At 51.5% G+C, this 21,345-nt stretch overlaps 2 protein-coding genes across 2 annotated transcripts in view; one reads left to right on the top strand and one right to left on the bottom strand.

Moving 5' to 3' along the window:
* Positions 1 to 4,040, bottom strand: part of XPR1 (xenotropic and polytropic retrovirus receptor 1) — a 133,640-nt gene extending 129,600 nt beyond the window's left edge. Inside the window, exon 1 of the mRNA XM_054165231.1 lies at positions 3,771 to 4,040. Within this exon, the coding sequence (XP_054021206.1) occupies positions 3,771 to 3,839 (69 nt within the window). The 5' untranslated portion in view covers positions 3,840 to 4,040. The remainder of the gene's footprint in view (positions 1 to 3,770) is intronic.
* Positions 4,041 to 18,638: 14,598 nt separating this feature from the next.
* ACBD6 (acyl-CoA binding domain containing 6) overlaps positions 18,639 to 21,345 on the top strand; it is a 102,189-nt gene continuing 99,482 nt past the window's right edge. Inside the window, exon 1 of the mRNA XM_054165459.1 lies at positions 18,639 to 18,873. Within this exon, the coding sequence (XP_054021434.1) occupies positions 18,661 to 18,873 (213 nt within the window). The 5' untranslated portion in view covers positions 18,639 to 18,660. The remainder of the gene's footprint in view (positions 18,874 to 21,345) is intronic.

Raw genomic sequence — 21,345 nt, forward strand, 5'->3', positions numbered from 1 at the left:
CCATCAGATGTGCATTTAGGTTTAGAAGCCTGACCAGACAGGGCAACACTTTCCTCCTCCTCCAAGCCCCCCAGAGATGGACACAAGAGCAAAGAAAACCTGTAGCCTGGTCTGTGGCTAAACAGAGGAGCAGCAACCCAACAATTTCACTGCATTGAACACTCTTAGCAAAAAAAAACACAACATCAGCTGAAATTAACCTGGGACTTCCCTTAATTCAGCACTCACTATCTGACAAGAGAATTCTGCTGTCTGACACAAAGATGGGATTTTGTTTGCTTTTCCTATTTCCTCTTTACACCAAAAGAACTGAGGAGTAAATGAGTGGTCCTGAACTTTTAAGGAAGATTTTAGATGACAGGCCTTGAAATCATGACCAAATATGTTTAAAGCTCCGTCACACGTAGCATTTAACATAATTAACAAGCATTCCCATAAGTTAAGATCTTGTCAGTACTTTGTTTTAAAATTAATCCCATCCAGGGAGCAGCCTGATAATGCCACCCAAGATTTCAAGGGTAAAAATGCCCCTTTACACTGGGATTATGTTATTGCCATGAAGGCCTCCTGATCACTTACACCGAGGCGTCAGGAACCATCAGCTGGGAACGGAGTTTGCATGGTAAATGTGACATGTACAATTTGCATGCTTTCCTGCCATCTTTAGAAAGGAAATTTGGAATGGAAAGTCAAACCAAGTCAATCAAGGCTTGTGCAATGCTCCATGTTAGTGTTGACTCAATCATGGCACGTCTTTGCACAAAGCTGAATGAAACAGCGCAGCACATGTCATCACCCTTCCTCTTTTCTAGAAGTCAAGTGCTCTTTCTCAGACAGGACATTTGCAGTAATGGTCACTGCAGAGCTTTTGCTGAAAGAATCTAAGCCATGGCTATCAAGTATATCTTCATTTTGCTTTTTTAAAGAAATTGAATTAATTTTTCTGTTTAAAGCTCCTCCACTGACCAAGTCTGGGCAACTTCCATACTTTTGACAAGCGCAGTTAAAATATGTAAACAGATTTTTGCCTGAGGGAAAGATCACATTAATGGTGGGAACTTGGAGGACCTAAAATTCTGAAAGACCATCTGAAAGTGAAACTATATTCTTTGGTATTCATAACCCAACAGTCACATTCTTTTTCCTGACATTATCAGTAACAGATTGCACTCTCCTCCTGGTTTAACCAGCAATTTATGCTAGGAGGCATCCCATCAAAAAAACAGAGACATGTCTGCTGGTGAGGATTTCCTCACAAGTTACCTGGGTCTTACTGCAACTCAGGGCTGTCTGGCTGCACAAGTCACCTCCTCTCCAATGGAAAAAAACTACAAATACCAGAATAGAAAACCAAGATGACTACACATAACCTTTGTGAGACAGAACGACTTGAAGAAAGCAATTTCTGTGCCGCCATCTAGTTCTTTTACCACCCTCAGGAGCTTGACAGGGGATGTCCCAGGAAAGAGGAATAGTCTTTTCAGAGTTAAGACCTCACACAACAAGATCTGTCGCTCTTAAACAGTGCTTAATGAAGAAGGAAAATATGTAAACCATCAGATGAAGAGGCATACAAAGAACTGACATTTTTTGCTATGATGCATGATGTGCTAGTGCTTGTAAGCAACAAAAGTGGAGTGTGGCCCTACATTTGCTAATCAACAACTCAATTTCTCTGGACAAAAGAAGGGCTTGTTTGCTTTCTGCCTCAAGAACCATCAACAAGTAAACCAGGGTAGCACCAGCCTTTTATGTGCCACACCCACACGACCACCACTTACTGAATAATAAATGCTGGACTATTCCATCACTGTAATACGAATGAGCAGAAGGCTGACTCGCGTTCAGCCAGCTGCAACAAGGGAAACAAAGAGGTTTTAAAGTTATTACTAGAAAAGGGGGGTGGGGGGAGGAATTTATTTTCAGTCACTCAACGTTAAACTGTGTGTCCAAGGAGGAAACGATTTGAAGTCTAGAAAGAGCAACAACTTGAAGCAAGTTTTTATTGGAATTTACCTTTATTTTAAATTGGGATGGGGGAAGGGAGAACGATAGAATAATGTTGCCCTAGTTAAAACATCTGATAATGAACCTCCTATAATGAAAACAGTGGCCAATAAGCAGCAGGGTTCTTCACGTGTTAATCAAAGTGTCATAGTTCACCAGGTCTCCTTTACCCTCCCTCTGCATCTGTCTTGGTCAGTACAAAGCCAAATCTTTTGCCCTTATGTTTCCACCTTGCTTGCTCCTCCAACCCACTTCCAAACCTTCTCTTAGGAAGATCTGCGAGTTTTCTACTTCCAGGAACAGAAAACAGCTCTTGCACAGATAACCCATTAGAGACACAATGCAGAACTAAGCAGGTATTTTATCAAGACAATGGGTTTCCTCTTTCTCAAAGACTGATGCTTCATTTGCTCCTCTAGCTCTACAAATAACCCAAGGAGATCACATTATTGTTTTCAACTCCAATCCAACTGCAGATTTTATTTAAACATCCATCCCTTCGCAGTCAGGTAAAGGAAAACAAAGGAACAGCCAAAAGGGCAGATATAAACTTTTCCAGTTCATTATTATAACAAAGCAAGCTAAGATAAATGTGATCTTCCTCACAAATGCAGACAGATTAATAGGGTACTAGAAATAAATTGCTATTATAGTCCCAGAGAGAAAATCCAGGCCTCCAAATGATAACAAACATTGGATGGTTTTGACTGACTCCATCAGTCAAGAAGTTTTGCTGATGACCGCTCTTCTATAATCAGCTTTCCGTTGTCTGGGGTTAATTATTACTTGTGGAAAAAACCCAACATCACTGGCACCAACCCCTTTTTACAGCTAATGCTGGAAGGGGAGATGATTTTACTACAAAGAACCACCTTGAGCTAGTTACACCGAAGCCGAGCACGGCTATGATAGCTCTGAAATGAAGCAATCGGTGTGACCTTTAGCAAGCTGGCACAACAAATTCTGAAAGGCTGGATTCTGCACATCACCCAGGGTTAAGGCTGCAGAACTTGGTGTATGCAAACGTCCTGCTCCAGGCGCTCCACCTGGAAGCTTCAAGGATGGATAGAACAGGCAGGCGCACAACCCGATTCTGATAAAAACAAGGCTTGCTTTTTTTTGCCGATAGCCCGTTTGCCGGCCGGTGTTGAGTCACTCGGGGAAACTGCGGGCATTACCGAGCGGGACTGCGGCCCTTCGCGGGGCAAGGCTGCGGGAAGGGATGGCTCGGCCCCCGGCGGGTGCTGCCCGGCCAGCCCGTCTGCACCAGTGCCCTTGGGAACCGCGGATGGGGGCTAAGAGCCGCCTCTCAAAGTCACCCCTTCCTCTGCCTTCCCCTGCCCAGCGCTGCCGGTGGTGCTGAAAAATGCCTGCTACTGACAGCGGGGCTGCGGCCATGCTCCGGGGAATGGTTGGGGGGGATGCACTGTAGCTGGGCACTGCCCAGCCCCGACCTTCGTCCCGTGCCGAAAGGTTACAAAGACAACAATTAACTCGTTAATTGGCCACCTAGCGCTTTTCCTCCCAGTGCTCCCAAGCCTCGGGGCACGGCAGGATCCGCAGCGGATAAACACGTTGTTTTCACACAGTCCTCCCCCCGAGAAAAAACAGCGGGAAGCTGCCGCCCCCCGGCGCCGGCAGGCGCTGGAGGACACCCCGGACACCCCGGCAGGGACACGGGGGAGCGGGGCTGGCTCCACACACACACATCCCGCCCCCGGCCCGCGCCGGTGCCGAAGCCCCGGGGAGTAGCGGGGCCGTACCTCATACTGGATGTACTGCTTCCGCCACTCGGGCGTGATGTGCGCCGCGAGGTGCTCGGCGAACTTCATCCTGCCGCCGGGCCGGGGCCGGGGCCGCGCTCGTTCTGTGCCCGCGGAGCCGCCTCAGCGGCGCTTGGTTACGAAGGGGCCGCCGCCGGTAGTGGGGGGCGGGGGGGGGCCGCCGCCACACATGGGCCCCCGCCCGCCCGCCCCCGCCACTCCTCAGCCCGCCTCGGGCCTCCTCAGCGCCGCCCCGCTACCGCCGCCGCCGCCTCCTCCGCCGCCGCCGCCATCTTCCCCGTCCCGCCGCCCCGCCGCCGCCGCCTCCCCGCCGTCAGCCGGCCCGCCAGCCAACCGGCCGCCGGCAAAGCGCGTGGCCACGGCAACCGCCGCCACCGCCCACCGAGGCGGGGCCGAGCGCTCAGCACCGCCCCTCCGTGCCCGCCGCGAACGCGGGGCTGTGCGGGGAGCGGTGGCGCCGGAGCTGCCCTGGAGCGCAGCGGGTCGGTCTCCGCTCCGCTCTCTCTGCTCATTTTGGAGGTCGGTTTGGACCCCAGCGTATCACCTTCCTCCTTCAGAATGTCTCGCCCAGATCTGGAACAGCCCCAGTTCGAATTCCGGACCCTGCGGGGCTCTCTGGGATGGCTTGAAGACGGGGATGGAAATGGGACGAGTATGCAAACGGTTTGGGAATGGAAAGAGATAGTGTTGGAGATGGGAATGGGATGGGGGACAGAAATGGGACGGGGATGGGACGGGAATGAGATGGGGATAGGATGCAGATGGGAATGAGAGAGGGATGGAATGAGATGGGGATGGGAACAGGAATGAGATGGGGATGGGAACAGGAATGAGATGGGGATGGGGATGGGCGTGGGAATGGGAATGAGATGGGGATGAGAATGGGGTAATGAGGTGAGGATGGGGATGAGATGGTGACTGGGTTGAATAGGATGAGGATGGGATAGGGATGGGGACTAGGATGGAATGGGAATGAGGTAGGAATGGGATGGGGTTGGGATAGGACAGGGAGAAGTGCAGCAGGGAGAACAGAGTGCCTTGTGGGGAACAGGTGGGGAGACAGGCAGGTACCAGGTAGGAAAAAGAGAGGATGGAGATGGATGGGAAGGGCAAGAGGAGACTCAAGAAAGATGAATAATAATTGAGGGAGATGGAAATGAGTCTGAAAGGCCACAGAAAGCTGGGGCAAAGGAAAACAAAGAGAAGACAGTGCAAAGGAAAAGGAGAAGAGGAAGAGAAAGCTAAAAAAAAAAATAAATCAAAATAAGGGGAACATTCTGCAAAAGTCATGTGATCACAAAAGCCTTCACCCTTGCAGCACTCATCACATTTAGTGGCAGGGTATGGGGCAAGGAAGAGCAGGGGAACCCAGGGCAGGTGTAAGGGTAAGCCTATTCACGCTGGGGCACAGCTGCCCCAAAATACAAACACCCTTGGTGCTGGAAGATTCAGTACCCAATACATTACAGCAGGAGAGACCAAACTGGAGCCATTCAGAGCAGGGGCTGCAGCGCTTGGTTACCCTCAAGTATCCCAGCAGCCCTCAACTTGCCCTTTCCCAGCTCCCACATTGTGGGAATTTGCTGTCTTTGGCTTTAATTTTGGTTTTCCTTCAAGCCTCCCAGGTTCTGGGAATAGGTTGTCCAGGGAGGTGGTGGAGTCACCACCGCTGGAGGTGTTAAAGTGTGGATGAGGCCCTTCAGGACATGGTTTGACGTCCATGGTGGTGTTGGGTTGACAGTTGAACTCAATGATCACAGAGGTCTTTTCTAACAAAGACAATTCTATGTTTCAAGTGACAGCTTCCATTTTTTCCCCATACCCACACCAGAGCGGATCCCATCCCAGCTTCCAACCTCTCAACATGACAGCTTTCCTTCCCACTGCCATCAGCAGCTGCCCGGAGCATAGTTCCCATTGACATCTGCAGGAGCAAAACTCATTTTCTGTGGTGATTTATTGGGTTCCTGTCGCAGGCCTGGAGACCTCTGATTTGCGAGAGCTTTTACCCATGCTGAGATTTATCCGGCAACAACAGCGGCACATGCAGCAGCGATGCTCACCGATACCATCTCTTAATTACGTTTGCAGCAAACCCTTTAATGAATAGAGCTTTAGTGTCCTTCATCTGAAACTTCACACTCAGCAACCTGCCCAGCATTGACCTCGGCACCAGCCAACTGCTATGTCACAGCTTGACTTACATTTAGCAGGTCACCAGCCTTTTAATGCATCACCTTTGCAGGCTTGTTCCAGATAAAATCACTGTGCCTGAGCCTGCTCCCACCACAATCAGTGGCACTGCCTGCAGCAGGAGCAGGTATTGAGGTGGGTCTTTGCAGCTTCAATTCCTTGAACGTCATTGGGCTTCCAGAGATAACATGCAGCATGGGGGAATGGATTGAGAAATAAGTAATCTTTATTATTTGCTGGATGTGTTGGATGAAATACGTGACAGGATGTATAATAAGTGAGTATCTTCTGATACGACAGCTTGGAAAATTCAGTGACTGAAAATAACCGGCGATTCCCCCTTCCCTTGGTACCTCAGAGAGGTTTTTACCCACTAGTAAATGCTATTTGTTGGTATTAAACAAAGATAGTCAATAGCAAGGAGGCAGAGCAGAGGCCAGGCTCATTCTCACTCACCATTGCCATGCTCTCTAGTAACAGCTCTGTTTCAGTATCTGATTGGCAAGCCCCTGCCTCCTGTTATCACATGCGCTTTGGGACCACACTTGGCATCCTGACTGTTTTGCTGGGACTAGGGACTTTCCGACTCATCCAAATGTTTCCAAACTCTCAGCTCGGCACTTCCAGGGGCTGGGGGAGGAAGTCAGGGAGGAAAACGTGACAAGAGAAGCCTTAAATGAAAGAGGAAGGGCCATGGTACCCTGTCTCTGCTGCCTTCTGCCAGTGGCTGTACTGAAAGACAGGCAGGGAGAATGCAGGCAGAACATCTGAGCCAAGGAAGGATGCAGATCCCATCCAGCCCCGGTCTCAAGTCTGGATCCTGATTCTCCCATGCCTTGGATCCGGATCCCAGTCCCTGCACCTCAGTCCAGATCCTAGTCCTCATTCCTTGTGTCCAGATCCCAGTCCTTGTGCATCAGGTCTGGGTCCTGGTCCCTTGTACCTCAGAGTCTGGATCCTGATTTTTGTGCTTTGGGTCTGGATCCTGATTTTTGTGCCTTGGGTCTGGATCCTGGTCCCTGTGCTTTGAGTTCAGACCCCAGTCCCTGTGCCTTGAGACTGGATCCCGGTCTTTGTGCCTTAGGTCTATTCTGGTCCGCTATACCTCAAGGTCTGGGTCCTGATTCTCATGCCTTGGGTCTGGAGCTCAGTTTCTGCGCCTCAGACCTGGATCCCTGGTCCCCATGCCTCAGATCTGCATCCTGGTCTCTGTGCCTTGCTTGCAGCAGGCTGCCACATTCTCCTTCACTCTCGCTCTTTTCCAGCGAAGGGTTTGCATTGTGCTTCACCCCCCCCCCCCCCCCCATGCTGTTGTAGCTCAGAGAAAATAAAAGCAGCAATGTTATTTGCATTTTTAAACCCAGCAAGGAGAAGTCAGGAGTGGGCTTTCCGCCAGTGCAGTCTGGCACTTGCTTTGTTGAGAGCATATAGAATAATTTATAAATAGCATGGTGGCTTTTCTAAAAAAAAATATAATTATACTTTTAAAGATTCCCGCATGGCTGGAGAGAAGGAGTCTTCAAAAGAGGCTTTAGGGGGGAAAAAAAAAAAAAAGAGGCTTGCAGAGGGAAAATTTTCTTTAATGGCCCTGATAAAATCACGACAAGGAGGGGTTTCCGTAGCAGGAGATAATGCAGGACACCCACAGACAACCATTCCCACACTGCTCTTCCCACCTTCTCCCCAGTCAGCTGACTTTTAAAGATGCCTGGATATCTAGGGGCTCAGTTGGCCACAGAAGAGGATGTTTTAGCAGTACAGCCCTCTCTGGTAACACGAGCAGAGCAGGGCATGCTGAATCTGGACCACTCCCGGCTCAGTATCAGGAGGACAAAAAATTCTTCTCTTGGATATCAAAACCAGAAGAAACGATGTCTGAGCCTAGGGGGCTGGAAGCAGCAGCATGCCCCTGACCTCAGCAATGCTGCTCTCTGCCACTGCAGAGGTGACAGGAGCGTCGTGCAAGGAAATGGCTGCCCTCTGCATCCTCTGCTGCCCTGCTCCTGCGGCGATTTCTGCTCCTGAGGAAGGACTAGGGACTTCACTGCTGATGTTTGGAAAGAAAGGAGAGGGCAGAGATAAATAAACAGGGAATTAAAAGCAGGTCAGGGACAAGCCTGACATGGAGCAACAAGGGAATGTAGTAAATCACACCAAGAGATACTGCCCTGCCTGCCAGGATCAATAGAGCAGCAGCCCTGGGCTTCGGACACTCAGGGCATTCGCTGGCCGGCCCCAAACGCTCCCATTATCTGCTTCATCAATACTGGTCTTGAGAAATACGATCAATATATTAGATTTCCCAAAGACAGGGGAACAAAATGCACAAATCCTCCAGCTGCCTGAGCTGGAGGTATTGATTTTTCACGTATTCTCCCTCCCCACCCGGTACTGATGGAGGATGAGGGTGTGATGATGATCATCAGGAGTCAGGGGGGTTCCAGTCCCCCAGGCAGTGACAGTGCACAGCTTCAGACCAGGAGTGGAACTGGCCAATCCACTGGGAATGGTCAGGGTGTTTATATACCCAGGCAAGCTGCCTGCAGCAGGCTTTTTAAGCCACGAGAAGCAGTGGTTTCCAGGCAATAATAATGCAGGGGATAGGCCTAGTTCCATCAGCAAGGATGGTGGTACTGATATGCCCTTTTCCAAGCACTGTCACAGCAGCCATAACCTCCTGCACCTCTTCTCAGTAGAGTAAGGTGATGCTTTCATCCCTGCTTCAGAGGAAGCAAGGATAAGACCTGCCAGAAGGGGATGTGCCAACCTCTGCCTTGGCTGCAGGTGGGCCACCTTATTCAGCAGCTGAATTTGATCCATCAAGACTTGAGTCCATCATGGAGGTAGATTTAGGACTCAAGAGCCCGAACAGCCAGCCTGAGGGATGGAGCAGCCTTGTCTCCAGCTACAAGGGCAGGGGCATGTGGGTCTGTGGGCAGTAACCATGCCCTACTTATCACCTCCCCTGCGTTTTTAAGCATCTTAAAAATCTCAACATTGGGCAACAACATACCCACGAATGCAAGCCTACATGTAGAGGCACAATTGCTACCAAAACACATAGGGATGCAGAATCATGGAGCAAAAAGCCACAGCAGCACTTCCCTGTGCCAGGATCCTGCCACATGATGCAGGGAGCAAGGCTGCCCCTCCACTCCTCACCTGACCCCCTCGACCAGGCTGACCTTTCCCAGGCTGACTCACAACAGACGTATGCATGGCTGCTCGCATGTGTCCCCTCCTGTCTCTCCTGCAGCTTGAGATCACATGGGTGTCCTGCCTGAAATTCAGCCAGGGAGTAAGAATAACCCCATGTGCCCAGACAATTTAGGTCTACATAACCCTGCCAGGTTGCTTCTGGCCCTGCTCCTGTGCTGTGTAGGGTGCAGTGTCTCCCAGCGCCACAGAGGGATGAGCACCAGGGAGCTGAGCTGGTGATGCTGGGCTGGGGACTCGCTGAAGTGTCTTACAACTGGGAGCAGATGGGGGGTTTCACACCCTTTGCTGGCATGTAAGTGATTGCTCCTGGATCACTTCCAGTACATATATATGTGTCTGGTTTAATTTATGCACGCTCGCTTTGTGCGAGAAGACAGCAGCTGACCGGTGGTTAAGAAAACTGAACACCCTGAGAAGGTCTAAAATTAGAGGAGGAAGAAACAAGAGCTGCTTCCTCTGAGTCTTAGAGCTGCCTGGGCTGCTTCCAGGAGAGCCCTGGGAAGACCCTCTGACTTCCTTGATCTGTGTCTGAGACTGCCCCAGTGCTTAAATCCCCCTCCTCACCACCGCAGTGTCCATCTGCCTCAGCACATCTTCACCTCTGTGGCATTGCCCCATTATTCCCTGGGGCAGGATGGACCTTTATCCATTTGGCATGCTTTCCAGGGGACAGGGACTGGTAAAGTGCCAGGTGGCCTTAGGACTGTCCCTGTCCTGTTTACCCCAACCTCATTTGCTTCATTACACACACTCTCACTTTCCCATCCTGGCTGCTGGTTGCTGGCCCCTTCCCAGGGCCCAGGGCCCAGGTGAGGGGCATGAAGGAAAGAGGGCAGCACCCCTCCAAACAGCAGGAAATGACCTGGGACAAAGAACAGTGCCCCTGGGGCTGGGGCAGACAATACTACAGTTGCAGTGGAATCACAGCAGGTCTCAGAGGAAACATGAGCTATCAGCACATCTTGGTGTGTCAATGCTGCAGGCACCAAGCTGGCACAAACACAACAGAGTGGTGGGGTGGCACTGGCAGTGGCACCATGTCCATTGTATGAGTGACCCACTCCCTCCCTCCTAGTGCCCAGGCAGGAACCAAGCCTTTCTCTCCCTCCCTCTGCTCCAGAGCCAGCCAGATCCAGGGGTGTGGGGCAGGCCTGGAGCATGCACCCTTTTCTGTGCCATCCCCCATGGATGATGGGCTGTGGATGGACAAACACCAAGGTTGTGCCTTGGTGCTGGTACAAAGACAGTTTATGTTTGGTGAGTGGTCCATGTTGGGAAGAGTAGACCACCCCCTTACACCATGCATTGGTATAACTGCATAACCACAGACTGAAGGACCTGTCACTGCTGTTCCCCACCCTAAACCTGTGTCACTTACCCAGCATGTCTATAATGGCCTATAAAAGTGAAGCGCAGGTGAGGTTGAGGTGTGACAACAGCTGTGTTAGTAATCTCAAAGGCTTGCTGGCCTTTCTGGGAGATTTTGGAAATGCTGCCATAACTGTGGGTTTTTTAACAACCTCTGAACCTTATCAAAGTGCACAAAAGGCCACAGGCTTCCTATTAGCAAGGAACATGTTAGGAAAACAATAGCTGCTCCTACTGCTTGACCCAGTCTGGTTTGAGCCAGGCATCACGGGCACCCTTAGGGCTGTCAGCTCCTGCCAATACCCCCAGTGCTGTAGCAGACCTTGTCCACAGCAAGTACATTTGATGATCTCCTAGGACAGCACTAGATTAAGGTCTTTTTCCTTGGAGGATCTTGCTTGACCAGGAAGGAATAGTTTCTCCATGTCACACCCTTATGTATTAAGGCTGAGTGTGAGCCATCCGTAGGTGATGTTCCCAGTCCTGCAGCCCTCAAACAGACATCAGGTTGGAATGAATAATTTAAAAGCAACTGAGGACATGTCCCCAAGGGCCTTGTTCCACAGAGGAAAATAGCAAGAGGTGGCATGGCAGATGGGTTCCCAGCCCAGTAGTGGGCTGGCGAGAGGCTGAGCTGAGTTTGTGCTGGGGATTCCACATCTGCTGCCAGCCAGCTGCTTGGACAATATCTCTGGTCTCTCACAGCATTCATAGATTGGACACAGCCTGCCTTTGTCCTCAGTGTAGAAATAAGTGCTGCAAACTGCACGTATGCAGGAACCTCCCAGCATTTCTCTGACCGGTGCCAGCAGATTTGGCAAGGTTTGCTTCCACAGGCTGAGATCCCTGTGCTCCACAGGTCCTCTCTGGCTCCAGGCACTGCCATGATTTTGTGACAGGCAGGAATTAGGCTAAAACCTTTCCTTTGCACACAGGGACCACAAAATGGGCAGTGGCAGGCGCTCTGATGCTTGGGCTCATCCCCAGCAGGACGATGATGAGGGGACACTGGGCGTCCTCTTCCTCCCAGACACTCCGGCCTGCCCCCTCAGGAATGTTGATCTGCAACCCGAGCTCTGCCCGCTGTATTTTACAGCCAAAACAAGCCATAAATCACCCTCTGCAGAGCTGGAAGGTGCAATTGCTTTTCTGTGGTGCAGGTTTTCCTTTGCATGACTTGTAGCATCACGTGAGGGAAATCTGTAAGTAAAAGTCTGGCTGGAGCAGTTTATAACAGCAGGGCCATGGCTGTTACCGCTGACAGCTGCAATTATAGGCACTCCCTTCGATCGCTTCGTGCTGGGGAAGAGCAAAGCCAGCTCCACAGCAGGTGAGGGGTTGGGAGCAGCTTTCCTGGAGCAGCCTCCCTTCCCCAGCAGAGCTTGTCACCCATAATCATGGCTCAGAGAGGGTTTCAGAGAGTTCTGTAGGATGGGGAGTAACACCCAGTTAAAGAGTTTGGGGAGGGATGCAAGATGCTCCTCAGCAAAGAGAGAACATCTACTGGTTTTCACCTCCATGGCCATGACATCAGCTGGTACTCACCTCCACGGGCACAGCATCATCTGATGCTCATCCCTATGGGCATGATATCAGCTGGTGTTCATCTCCATGGTGCTCACCTCCACGGGCATGAAGTAGAATCATAGAATGCATGGAGCTGGAAACAATCCCCAGAGGTCATCTTGCTGAACTCCCCTGTAGCAAGTAGGGACATCTTTAATTAGATCAGGTTGCTGAGAGCCCCACCAAGTTTGACCTTGAATATCTCCAGAGATGGGGCCTCCACCACCTCTCTGTGTGGACATCAGCTGGTTCTCACCTCTGTGGAAAGGATCAGGGATTGCCCTGGGGCTGTGCAGGGACAGACAGCAATTTCAAGTGCTCACCAGGGAAAAATACTGCTGGTGGCCCCAGATAACCCCAAAGTAGAATCACAGAATCACAGAATTAATAAGGTTGGAAAAGACCTCGAAGATCATCAAGTCCAACCTGTCACCCAACACCTCCTGACAACTAAACCATGGCTCCAAGTGCCACATCCAATCTCCTTTTGAACACCTTGAATCCTGTGTCCAGCCCTGGGCTCCCCAATTCAAGAAGGACATTGAGACTCTTGAATGTGTCCAGAGAAAGTAGGTTGCAGCAGTCACTGTTGGGCACTTCTTTTCAACAGCAGGAACTACATCTCCTGCCTGTGAGATGTTCTCTGTGTGCCAGGCAGGTAGGCACTGGGATGCCATGAGCTGCACCAGCCAGGGAGCTGCTGGGGGATTAGAAAACTGGGTACCTGTGAGATACAGAGGACCTTGCTTTGGGGGGATGGAGAGCAAAATGAGGCACGTCTGTGGCCTTGCAGTGACAGGGCAGTGACAAATGGGACCATTACTTGCTGTCTGCTGCCGTGTGGAGATGTGAGAGAAGGGGCAGCAGGCAAGAAGCAGAGGAACATGGAGGTGGCAGCCCTGAAACAGACAAACCTCAGCAGGGTTTTCCTGATGCTCACTTCAGCTCTGTCTTCTCAGCACAGTTTGAGGGGAACTGGAACTTCTTAAAGAGAGATTAAGTTGATCATTAGTTAGGTGAAAAAACCCCAGTCCTCAAGAAGTGACTTTTTATCTTGTTGTTTTCAATGAGTAATACCTAAGTTTTCATCTCAAAACGAAGAGCTCTGCTGCAGTTTTCGCACATGTATGAAAAAAGGTGGGAAAGCATCTGGATGGAGCAGGAGGCTGAGTAAAGGGAAACCTAAATGAAGCATTTTGTGTTTGCTTCACACCAAGATAACACTCCAGGTCAATCAAACTGAAATTTCTCCTTGTGCTTCTTATTTGAATTTAGAAAACACAGTATCCTAGAATACCTCATCTCACTGCCTCAAACCAAAAAGATTTAGTGGCGAGATCTCCCTCTCCACAAAAAGATCCCCTATTTGCACAGCTCTGGCTGCAACCTTTGAACCGCTAGCTGGCTGCTGTGTTGCAACCATTCTGATGCTGGAATGAGCCCAGCAAGGCTTCAGACACGCTTGGGGAGCAGTGCTTGGCACCTGGCAGAGGAGTTTTTCCATCAGCGCTAAAGAGGTTTAATGATATGCTGGGGGAAGAGGAGATTTATGCACTTCTGTGCAAGGTGATGCATTCCCTTTCCATCACGACTACTGATTTGTATTCACCACAGCATGAGAATTTATGGAAGGAGGGAATCGATGTTTTATTGATATCTAAAAATCCTATATGATGGATGTGCTAATTACAGGTTTTTCTCCCAGCTCCCCTTTATTATACACAAACAAATGGCCCTGGTGCTGTAAATGAATGTGGGTAAGATGTGCAATGAAGCTGAACCCTGTGGAGGTGATGCATGCCAGGGGACATCTTGTTTATCCTGGGGCAGAGAACTCAGCACTTTGTTTTGCTTCTTGCCTGGCCAGTATTGAATGTTGTTTTCCTGTTGCCTGTGAATCCATTTCCATTTCATGGAAATCACCTCCCCTGCCAGGGACACCAGGGCATAGCTCTTGCAGCCACGAGGCGGGCTGCTGGCTGCTAGAGCATCTGTTGACTCCCAGAAATATTGAGCAGAGGGTGTGCTTGCTCTGCTGTGCTAACAGGGGACACATGCCCAGGGTGACAAATGAGAAGGTTTTCTTTCGTCTCTCTGCCAAAATGATGAGAGTGCAGGTAGAGGGGCAGGAATTGGTGCTCATCTAGCCTTCTCCCTCTCCCACTGCAGGAGTGAAGATGGGCTGGGTACCATGGTTATTTATGGTGTACAATGATACACATAAAAAGATCCACATTCCAGATGGAAATCACCGCTTGAGGCAAGCACAGGCTGCCCCATCCCTTCTTGATGAGCCAGGTGTTCCAGCCCAAGTCCCACCTGAGCCCTTCTCCTGCAGATCCAGGTAGGGAAGGGAGATGGCTCTGCTCAGTGTAGAGATGTGGCCATGCTCTGAGATCTGCCTTCTGAACATCTGGAGAGTTACCAGAGCAGCAGAAAGACCTTCTTGGTGCAGGACCCAGACCATGGAAGAAAAGGTGGGCTAAAGCACGGAGTCCCATTACATCACACATCAATGAGCTGCCCACCAGAAACTTGCAGCATAGTTTGGCTCTTCACAGAAAAAAACTTTTTGATATTGGGAAAAAGCTCTCAGCCATCAGACTCATGTCCCACCAAGAGCCTTGCTCAGCCTGGGGGTCTTTGGAGGGGCTTGTTGGTGCCCCACAGTGTTGTTTAGCAAAGAGAAAGGCTCTGTCAGGAGCGAGTTCTCCTCGGTCCCTCTTGTGTCCTGCAAGCTGCCATATTAGGATGGTGGGAGGCACAATAAAGGCTTCTCTCTCTGGCTCATGAACACAAAGGCAAATCTCCCAATGAGAAGCAATGAGGGATACAAAGATGATGAGAGCAGTGGGATGAGGACACACACAATGGGTAGCCTGGAAGAGCTCAGGAGACTAGAGAGGGCATTTATTAACCAGAGGTGCAGCTTTGCTGACAGCAGAGGTGACGCGTGCCAGGTCAGGCATGCTGGGGGCTGTGACATGGAAGAGGAGCATGCCTGGGCTACTACTCCTGCTCCCCCTGCCCTTTGTCCTCAGGAGGGCAAACCTGTCCCCAGCCTGCACCCTCCTCCTCTGTGGACAGGTGCCTCCCGCTGTAAAATGCACAGCCACAAGCAAAGTAGCTCTTAATTACTTCTTTCCTCCTTTTCTTGTGGAGAAAAAAGAAATTTAATGATAGCTTAGCTCACAGGGATCCCTTCAGATGTTCCTTTCAGGCTGGCTGGAATTTCATGTGTGCAGTGGCCTCTGCCCTCTTGAAGAGGGACAATGACAGGTCTCCAGGCTGACTGGCAGGAGGGATATGATAATTATGCAGGGACATTTTTCTCCTGCTCAGCACTACTGGTCACAGCCTGTTATTGTGTCTCTGCAGTCCCAGAGAGGGATCTGGGGCTGAACCAAGGGCTTTTCAGGGTTTTCTTTACCACTTGGTGCCTGCCATGCTTCTGGGTTTGTGTGCTCTGCAGCCAGGGGCTGAGAGAATGGGTCAGATTTGTCCTGGCTCATACTGGGATAACTGGGGCTGTCCTAGCCCTGCACTGCTTCATGTTGGTGCATACAACACAAGGGCATTGGCACTGGCATCCCTGAGCCTCAGCCCTTCCCTCTCCCAGGCTGCTGGGGACCAGCAATCAGATGAACATCACCCTGCAGAGCAGGTGCAGCATGCCTGAGCCCAGCATCCCCATCCTCGGTGTTTCCATACCAGGCTCCTGAAACCTCCACAGGTTCCTTGCATCAAACCTGCTCCCACGCCTGGCAGAGGGAGGGGGTGGAAGGAAGGATCGGGCCCTCTGTGCAGCCGCTCTTTCAGAGGAAGGCAAGGAGAAAGTGAGAGAGATCTAGCAGGAGCCTTAAGTGCACTAAAGAAATCCAGCAAGGTAGCGAGGCCTCTCTCACCATGGAGACGAGGCGGAGAGCGTGCGGAGGCTGTGAGCTTCAGTTAATTTGCTGCGAGTACTTTTTCCAAGCTACCCGAAGACGGTTTCCTCCTGCCTGCCTGCCTGCCTGCCTGCCTGCTTGTCCCTCACTGAACGCCATCGGGCTCGGACCAAGCGGTGCTTCCCCATGGAGAGCAGGGCTGGTCAGGGTGACACAGCCAGCTGGATGGAGCCGAACAGCTTCTGGTGAAGAGCAGCAGGGAGGATGAGTTTGCTGTAAATATTACGGTCTGTTTGTGAGGCTGGGTGTTAATCATGCACTGGAGAGGAGTTACTATTTTTTATTTGCAAGCAGCAGAGCCAAGCTGTTTCCGCCTTTCTCCCTCTTCCTGTTTGGAACTGTGTCTTCATCCCCCCTGCACAGGCAAGGAGGCTGCTGGGGACACAGACCTGCTCCAGGGCACCTGTCATCCCCTCAGCAGGCAGCCCTGTGCAGAGAGGGTGCTTACAGGCACACTCCCAGCTCCAGCACAGTCAAGCCCATCTCTACTGGGCAAAGTGTCTGTTGGGCAAAGTCTGGATTCCCCTGACCCCTCTTGCATGGGCTGCAATGCAGGGCTCCCCTCCTGCTCTGTGCAGGGCTATGGCATGGCAATACTCCCACAGCTGGACACTGACCCCCTTCTTGTAAGCACAGCCCAGGAATAGGGACATTGTCGTGGTTTGGTGGCACAGTGGCACAGTGACGGTGCTCCTACAGGGCCATGGCCAGGTGCTCCAGTGATGCTCCAGCTTACTGCCTGGTCTGTGTTGGGACTTTTATTCCCTGATAAGTAAAACCTCCCTCACCCAGTGAGGCTGTAAAGGGAAGAAGAGAATAAAAACCAGCCTATGGCTCTGATGGAAGATTTTTTTTCACAAGTCCTCTGTTTCGCCCTACAAGCTCCAGGAGGGAAAGATGGAAAGATAGGGACATGCATTGCTCATAGGCTGCATGAGTAAGTTTGTAGTGTCTGGGACACAGCTGGGAGACCACAATGCAGATGGCCCCATGCTGTGTATGGGATGCACGTTCATCCTCATCCTCACTCCCACTGAGATGTACAACCAACATGCAGTGAGACAGGGACCTGCAAAACCAGGGTGCAAAAACTCCTCTCCCCAGTGTGCTTCTACCATACAATGGGGTCACACTGTGGGGCAGTGATGGGCATCACCCATGTGATGGAGCGGGCTGGGGAGGAGATCATCATGTCCTAGTCAAGGTGGCCGGTAGCTGGGGGAGGAGTGTGTCGAGATGCTGCTGGGGTGGCCAAGGTTTCCCCAGGGGACTGAGGGCTGCCATTTGCTGAGGCGGGGGGTGGAGGAGGGAGATGGACTCGACAGCTGTGCCAGGGATGGAGGGGGAGGGAAACTTTCCGCCCGAAGTAGATACCGGGCTAAATATAACCCGCCTTTGGGCTGGCCCTTGGCCAGGACCCCCGGGGCGGCGGGCAGAGAGGCCAAGCCTGGCAGGGCCAGCTCCGGCACCCTGCACACGGACTCCACGGGGACGCCGGCTGCCGGCCCGCACCCTCCAGCGCTCTCCGCCGTCCCGGCCTGGCCCGATCCTCAGCGGCCCGCCACTGCCCTCCAGCGGCAGCGGGGACGAGCAGGGAGGGTGGCACGGCCCCCGCGGATGGGACTTCTCGCCGACGTAGTGGTCAATGGCTCGATGTCCAGATGGAAATCGGTGACAAGTGGTGTCCATCAGGGGTCCATACTAAGACCAGTGCTGGTTAATATCTTCGTCAGTGGCACAGACAGTGGGTCTGCAGCACCCTCAGCAAGTTTGCTGACTACACCAAGCTGAGGGGGGCAGCTGACATGCCCAAGGGACAAGATACCATCCAGAGGGATCGAGACAAGCTTGAGAAGTGGGCCGGTGTGACCCTCATGAGGTTCAACAAGGGATGGAGAACAACCCTGCCGAGAACGGCTTGGGGGTGCTGGTGGAAGAAAAGCTTGGCATAAAGTGGCAATGGGCCCAGAAGCCAACAATGTCCCGGGCTGCATCCTTAGCAGCATGGGCAGCAGGTGAAAGGAGGGGATTCTACCCCTCTGCTGTGTTGAGACTTCATCTGCAATGTTGGGTCCAGCTCTGAAGCCCTCAGCACAGGAGAGACCTGTTCAGCCTGGAGACAGAAGGCTCCGGGGAGAACTTACTGCACACTTCCAAGTCTTAAAGCAGACCTGTAAGAAAGATGGGGACAGACTTTTCAGCAGGGCCTGCTGTGATGGTGGCTTTAACTAAAAGGGTGAGACTAGACAGAAAGAAGAAACTTTTGACACTGAGGGTGGTGAAACATTAGCCCGGGTTGTCCAGAGAGGTAGTGTCCCCATCTCTGGAAACAACCCAGGTCAGGTTGTCTGAGGCTCTGACCAACCTGACCTACTTGCAGATGTCCCTGCTCCCTGCAGAGCGGTTGGGCTCGACGACCTGTAAAGGTTATTGAATGATTTTACCGGGCCTTGGACCCGCGGCCGTCCCGGAATCCTCGGGCTCGGTGCGGGTTTCCCGACGGCGGCCCGGCCGCGCGTACCGAGGCCTGTGGGGGACCGGCGCGGCAGGCGGACCTGGGCGGGCGGCGGGGCGCCATGGCGTCGCCCCCGCTGGCGGCGGCAGCGGTGGTGGTGGCAGCGGCCGGGAGCGGCAGTGAGGCGAGCTCGGGATCTGAGGAGACGGCGACGCCGCCGCCGCCGGACCGCGACCTGGTCGCGCTGTTCGAGCAGGCAGCCGAACGGCTGCCGGCGCTGCTGCCCGCCGCCAGCAAGGAGGAGCTGCTCTACCTGTACGCCCGATACAAGCAGGTGAGGCGGGACAGGGGCGGCCCGGCCCGGGGCCTGCACCGAGGCACTCCGCGGCCACCGCTTCGCTGCAGGCAGGGTGTGGGACCCGGCTGGAGGAGCGGGGCGGGGGGCGGCCCGGGACCCAAGTGGCCAGGCCTGAGTCTCTCCGAGGGCCACCGGCCGAGGGCCTGCGTGGCTGCTGCGCAGAACGGGGCGATGCGATTTAGGAAAAGTTGTGTCAGGAGGTGTGGAGAGGTTTCGGCTGAGCACCAAGCTAGGTGCCGCTGTTTTCCGCTGTGGGGAAAGTAGGCAGTCTGGTAGGATGGAGCCCTGCAAAATTCGTCACACTGGATGTGGGTCCCCACCTCTCCTTGCTCAGGATGGAGACCCCTGATACTGTGCTGCTCGACTTTGCTGCCCAGACGTTGGCGTGGCTCCAGCAGACCATGCAGTGGAGCAAGGTCAGGTGTTGTGTGAAGGATTTGGCCGTTGTTGTTGGCGGGGATGGGTCGCTGGAGGGTTGGTGACCTGTCCAGATGTCCACTGAGTGTGGAGTAACTTGACTGGTCAATACAGCTGCCTGTGTTTTCCAGGCTCCCGGCATATACTGGGTGATGAGGTAACTGGGGCAGGTTAGAGAAGGTGATTGAACGGTTTGGCTAGAATTAGTGCTCACTTACCCATTTGAGACACTGGGGATCTGCAATAATGGCCCAAGCGTGAATCTCTTAGTCTTTGGAGTTTAATGTGACCCCATGAAGGATGAGAATATGCAATATGACTTTTTGCTGCTTCTGTGAGAGAAGTTATGTAAAACAAACTGAAAAGCACCACTTAAGATACAGAGGTGTGTAATAACCACCTCGTCTGGAGAAACTGAGCACTGAAGCATAAAAGCACAAATATAACTCATAGATGTGTCCAGTGGTGCTGCCTTCACTTGAAAATTGAATTTCACCTGTTTAGATTAATAGTTGAAGTTGAGTGTGCATATCTTCCCCTTCATTTTCCTCCCACGTGGAAGACTCCTGTCCTGTTTCTGCCACTTTAAAGTGCTTTCCTTTTTAAATGCCATATTTAATTGTCCTCAAAGGTGGAGGCTCCTAGGCTGTGTTTTGTGCAACACTGTGTTAAAAGCAGACTGGTCACACGAGGTTTTGTTTTCAGATTTTTCTGGTGCTTACACAGGTATCCAAGTTCCTCTTTCCATTTTTTTAAGACAGAGGAGGGCAGGGCTGAAAAAACAACCCAGGATAAGTTTTAAGAATAACAAGACCATGCCTAGGATGAGATGAAAAGAAAGAGGTAATGTTTTGTCTATATTCTCAGAAGATCAGTTGCAAATAACCTGTTATTTTGCACTCTGTTGTGAATGCTTTGTAACTGTCCTAGGTGGAAATTGAAAGGCATCACTTGCACATCAGCTGGTGATTATCAACAGACCCCTGAGGGTTTCCTGATGGTAGCTCTGTAGGACAAATAAGGTGTTCAATGTCAAGGAATCACTTAAACCAGAAGCTATTTGACAACAGTTTTGATACAAGTGAGATTAAGCTGATAATTAATACTGTGTCAGCACAGATTTCCAGTTGCCTGCTGCTGAGCGGAACAGGGCACTTCTGTCCTCTTCTCCTCTGTCCCTTTTGTCCCTAGCCAAGCAGGATGCAACAGCAAGTGCCTTTGTGCTCCGCGGTTTCAGGCTGTGCTTGGCACCTTGGGTTTCCTTGCCTTTGGCTGCCCAGTGCTGTCCAGCAAGGTGCCGTCCCTGTCACCAAGTGAGAAGCTTCACTAGCACAGCTACTGCAGGGTTGTGCTCTGCTAACTTTGAGTTCTGCAGCGTTTGGCGCTTTAAATCAAAGCAAGGGCACTTAATGCAAGTTTTCTCTATTTAATTACAGCAGCCCTATCAGTATGCATAATGGGCTGCTAATATATTACTCTGGTGGACAGTACTATTGCTGGCACACAAAAGGTGCTGACTCAGATCTGTCCACTGCCCTTGATTTGGCATCCTTGTCTTTCCTCGGTTTAGTGTTTTATGTCACTGGAGGCTTTTGATTTAAGATACAGCACCGTCATAAAAGAGGTGACAGCAACAGCTGAGCTCTCTGTTGAAATTCTGTATGTTATTTATTTCAAACTGTTTGGGTATATAGACATTTTCCTGGAATTTTATTACCTTTTATAGGAGGCCATTTCAGGATTTTATTACTTTTCTCTCTGATTTTGTTTATGTGTCAGAGACTTGAAAATGAGAGAATTGCTTAGTTGTCATCTCCAGTGAGGTCTTTAGAAGATGTTGCTGAGTTTACGGCTCTGCCCCAGAACAGAAGGAAGAACTAGTTGCTGGGGCTCTGGCCTGAAACTGAGTTTCTGTTTCTCCCCCTCCTTTCTCTGTGGCTTTGGGCAAACCACTTGTCTGTGCCTCGAGTCTGTGGTGGTGAGGTGGAGATGGTGGTTGCCTGTTGTGTTGCGTGTACAGAAAGCTGAGAT

Source organism: Dryobates pubescens, chromosome 11 (assembly GCF_014839835.1).
Source record: "Dryobates pubescens isolate bDryPub1 chromosome 11, bDryPub1.pri, whole genome shotgun sequence".
NCBI lineage: Eukaryota > Metazoa > Chordata > Aves > Piciformes > Picidae > Dryobates > Dryobates pubescens.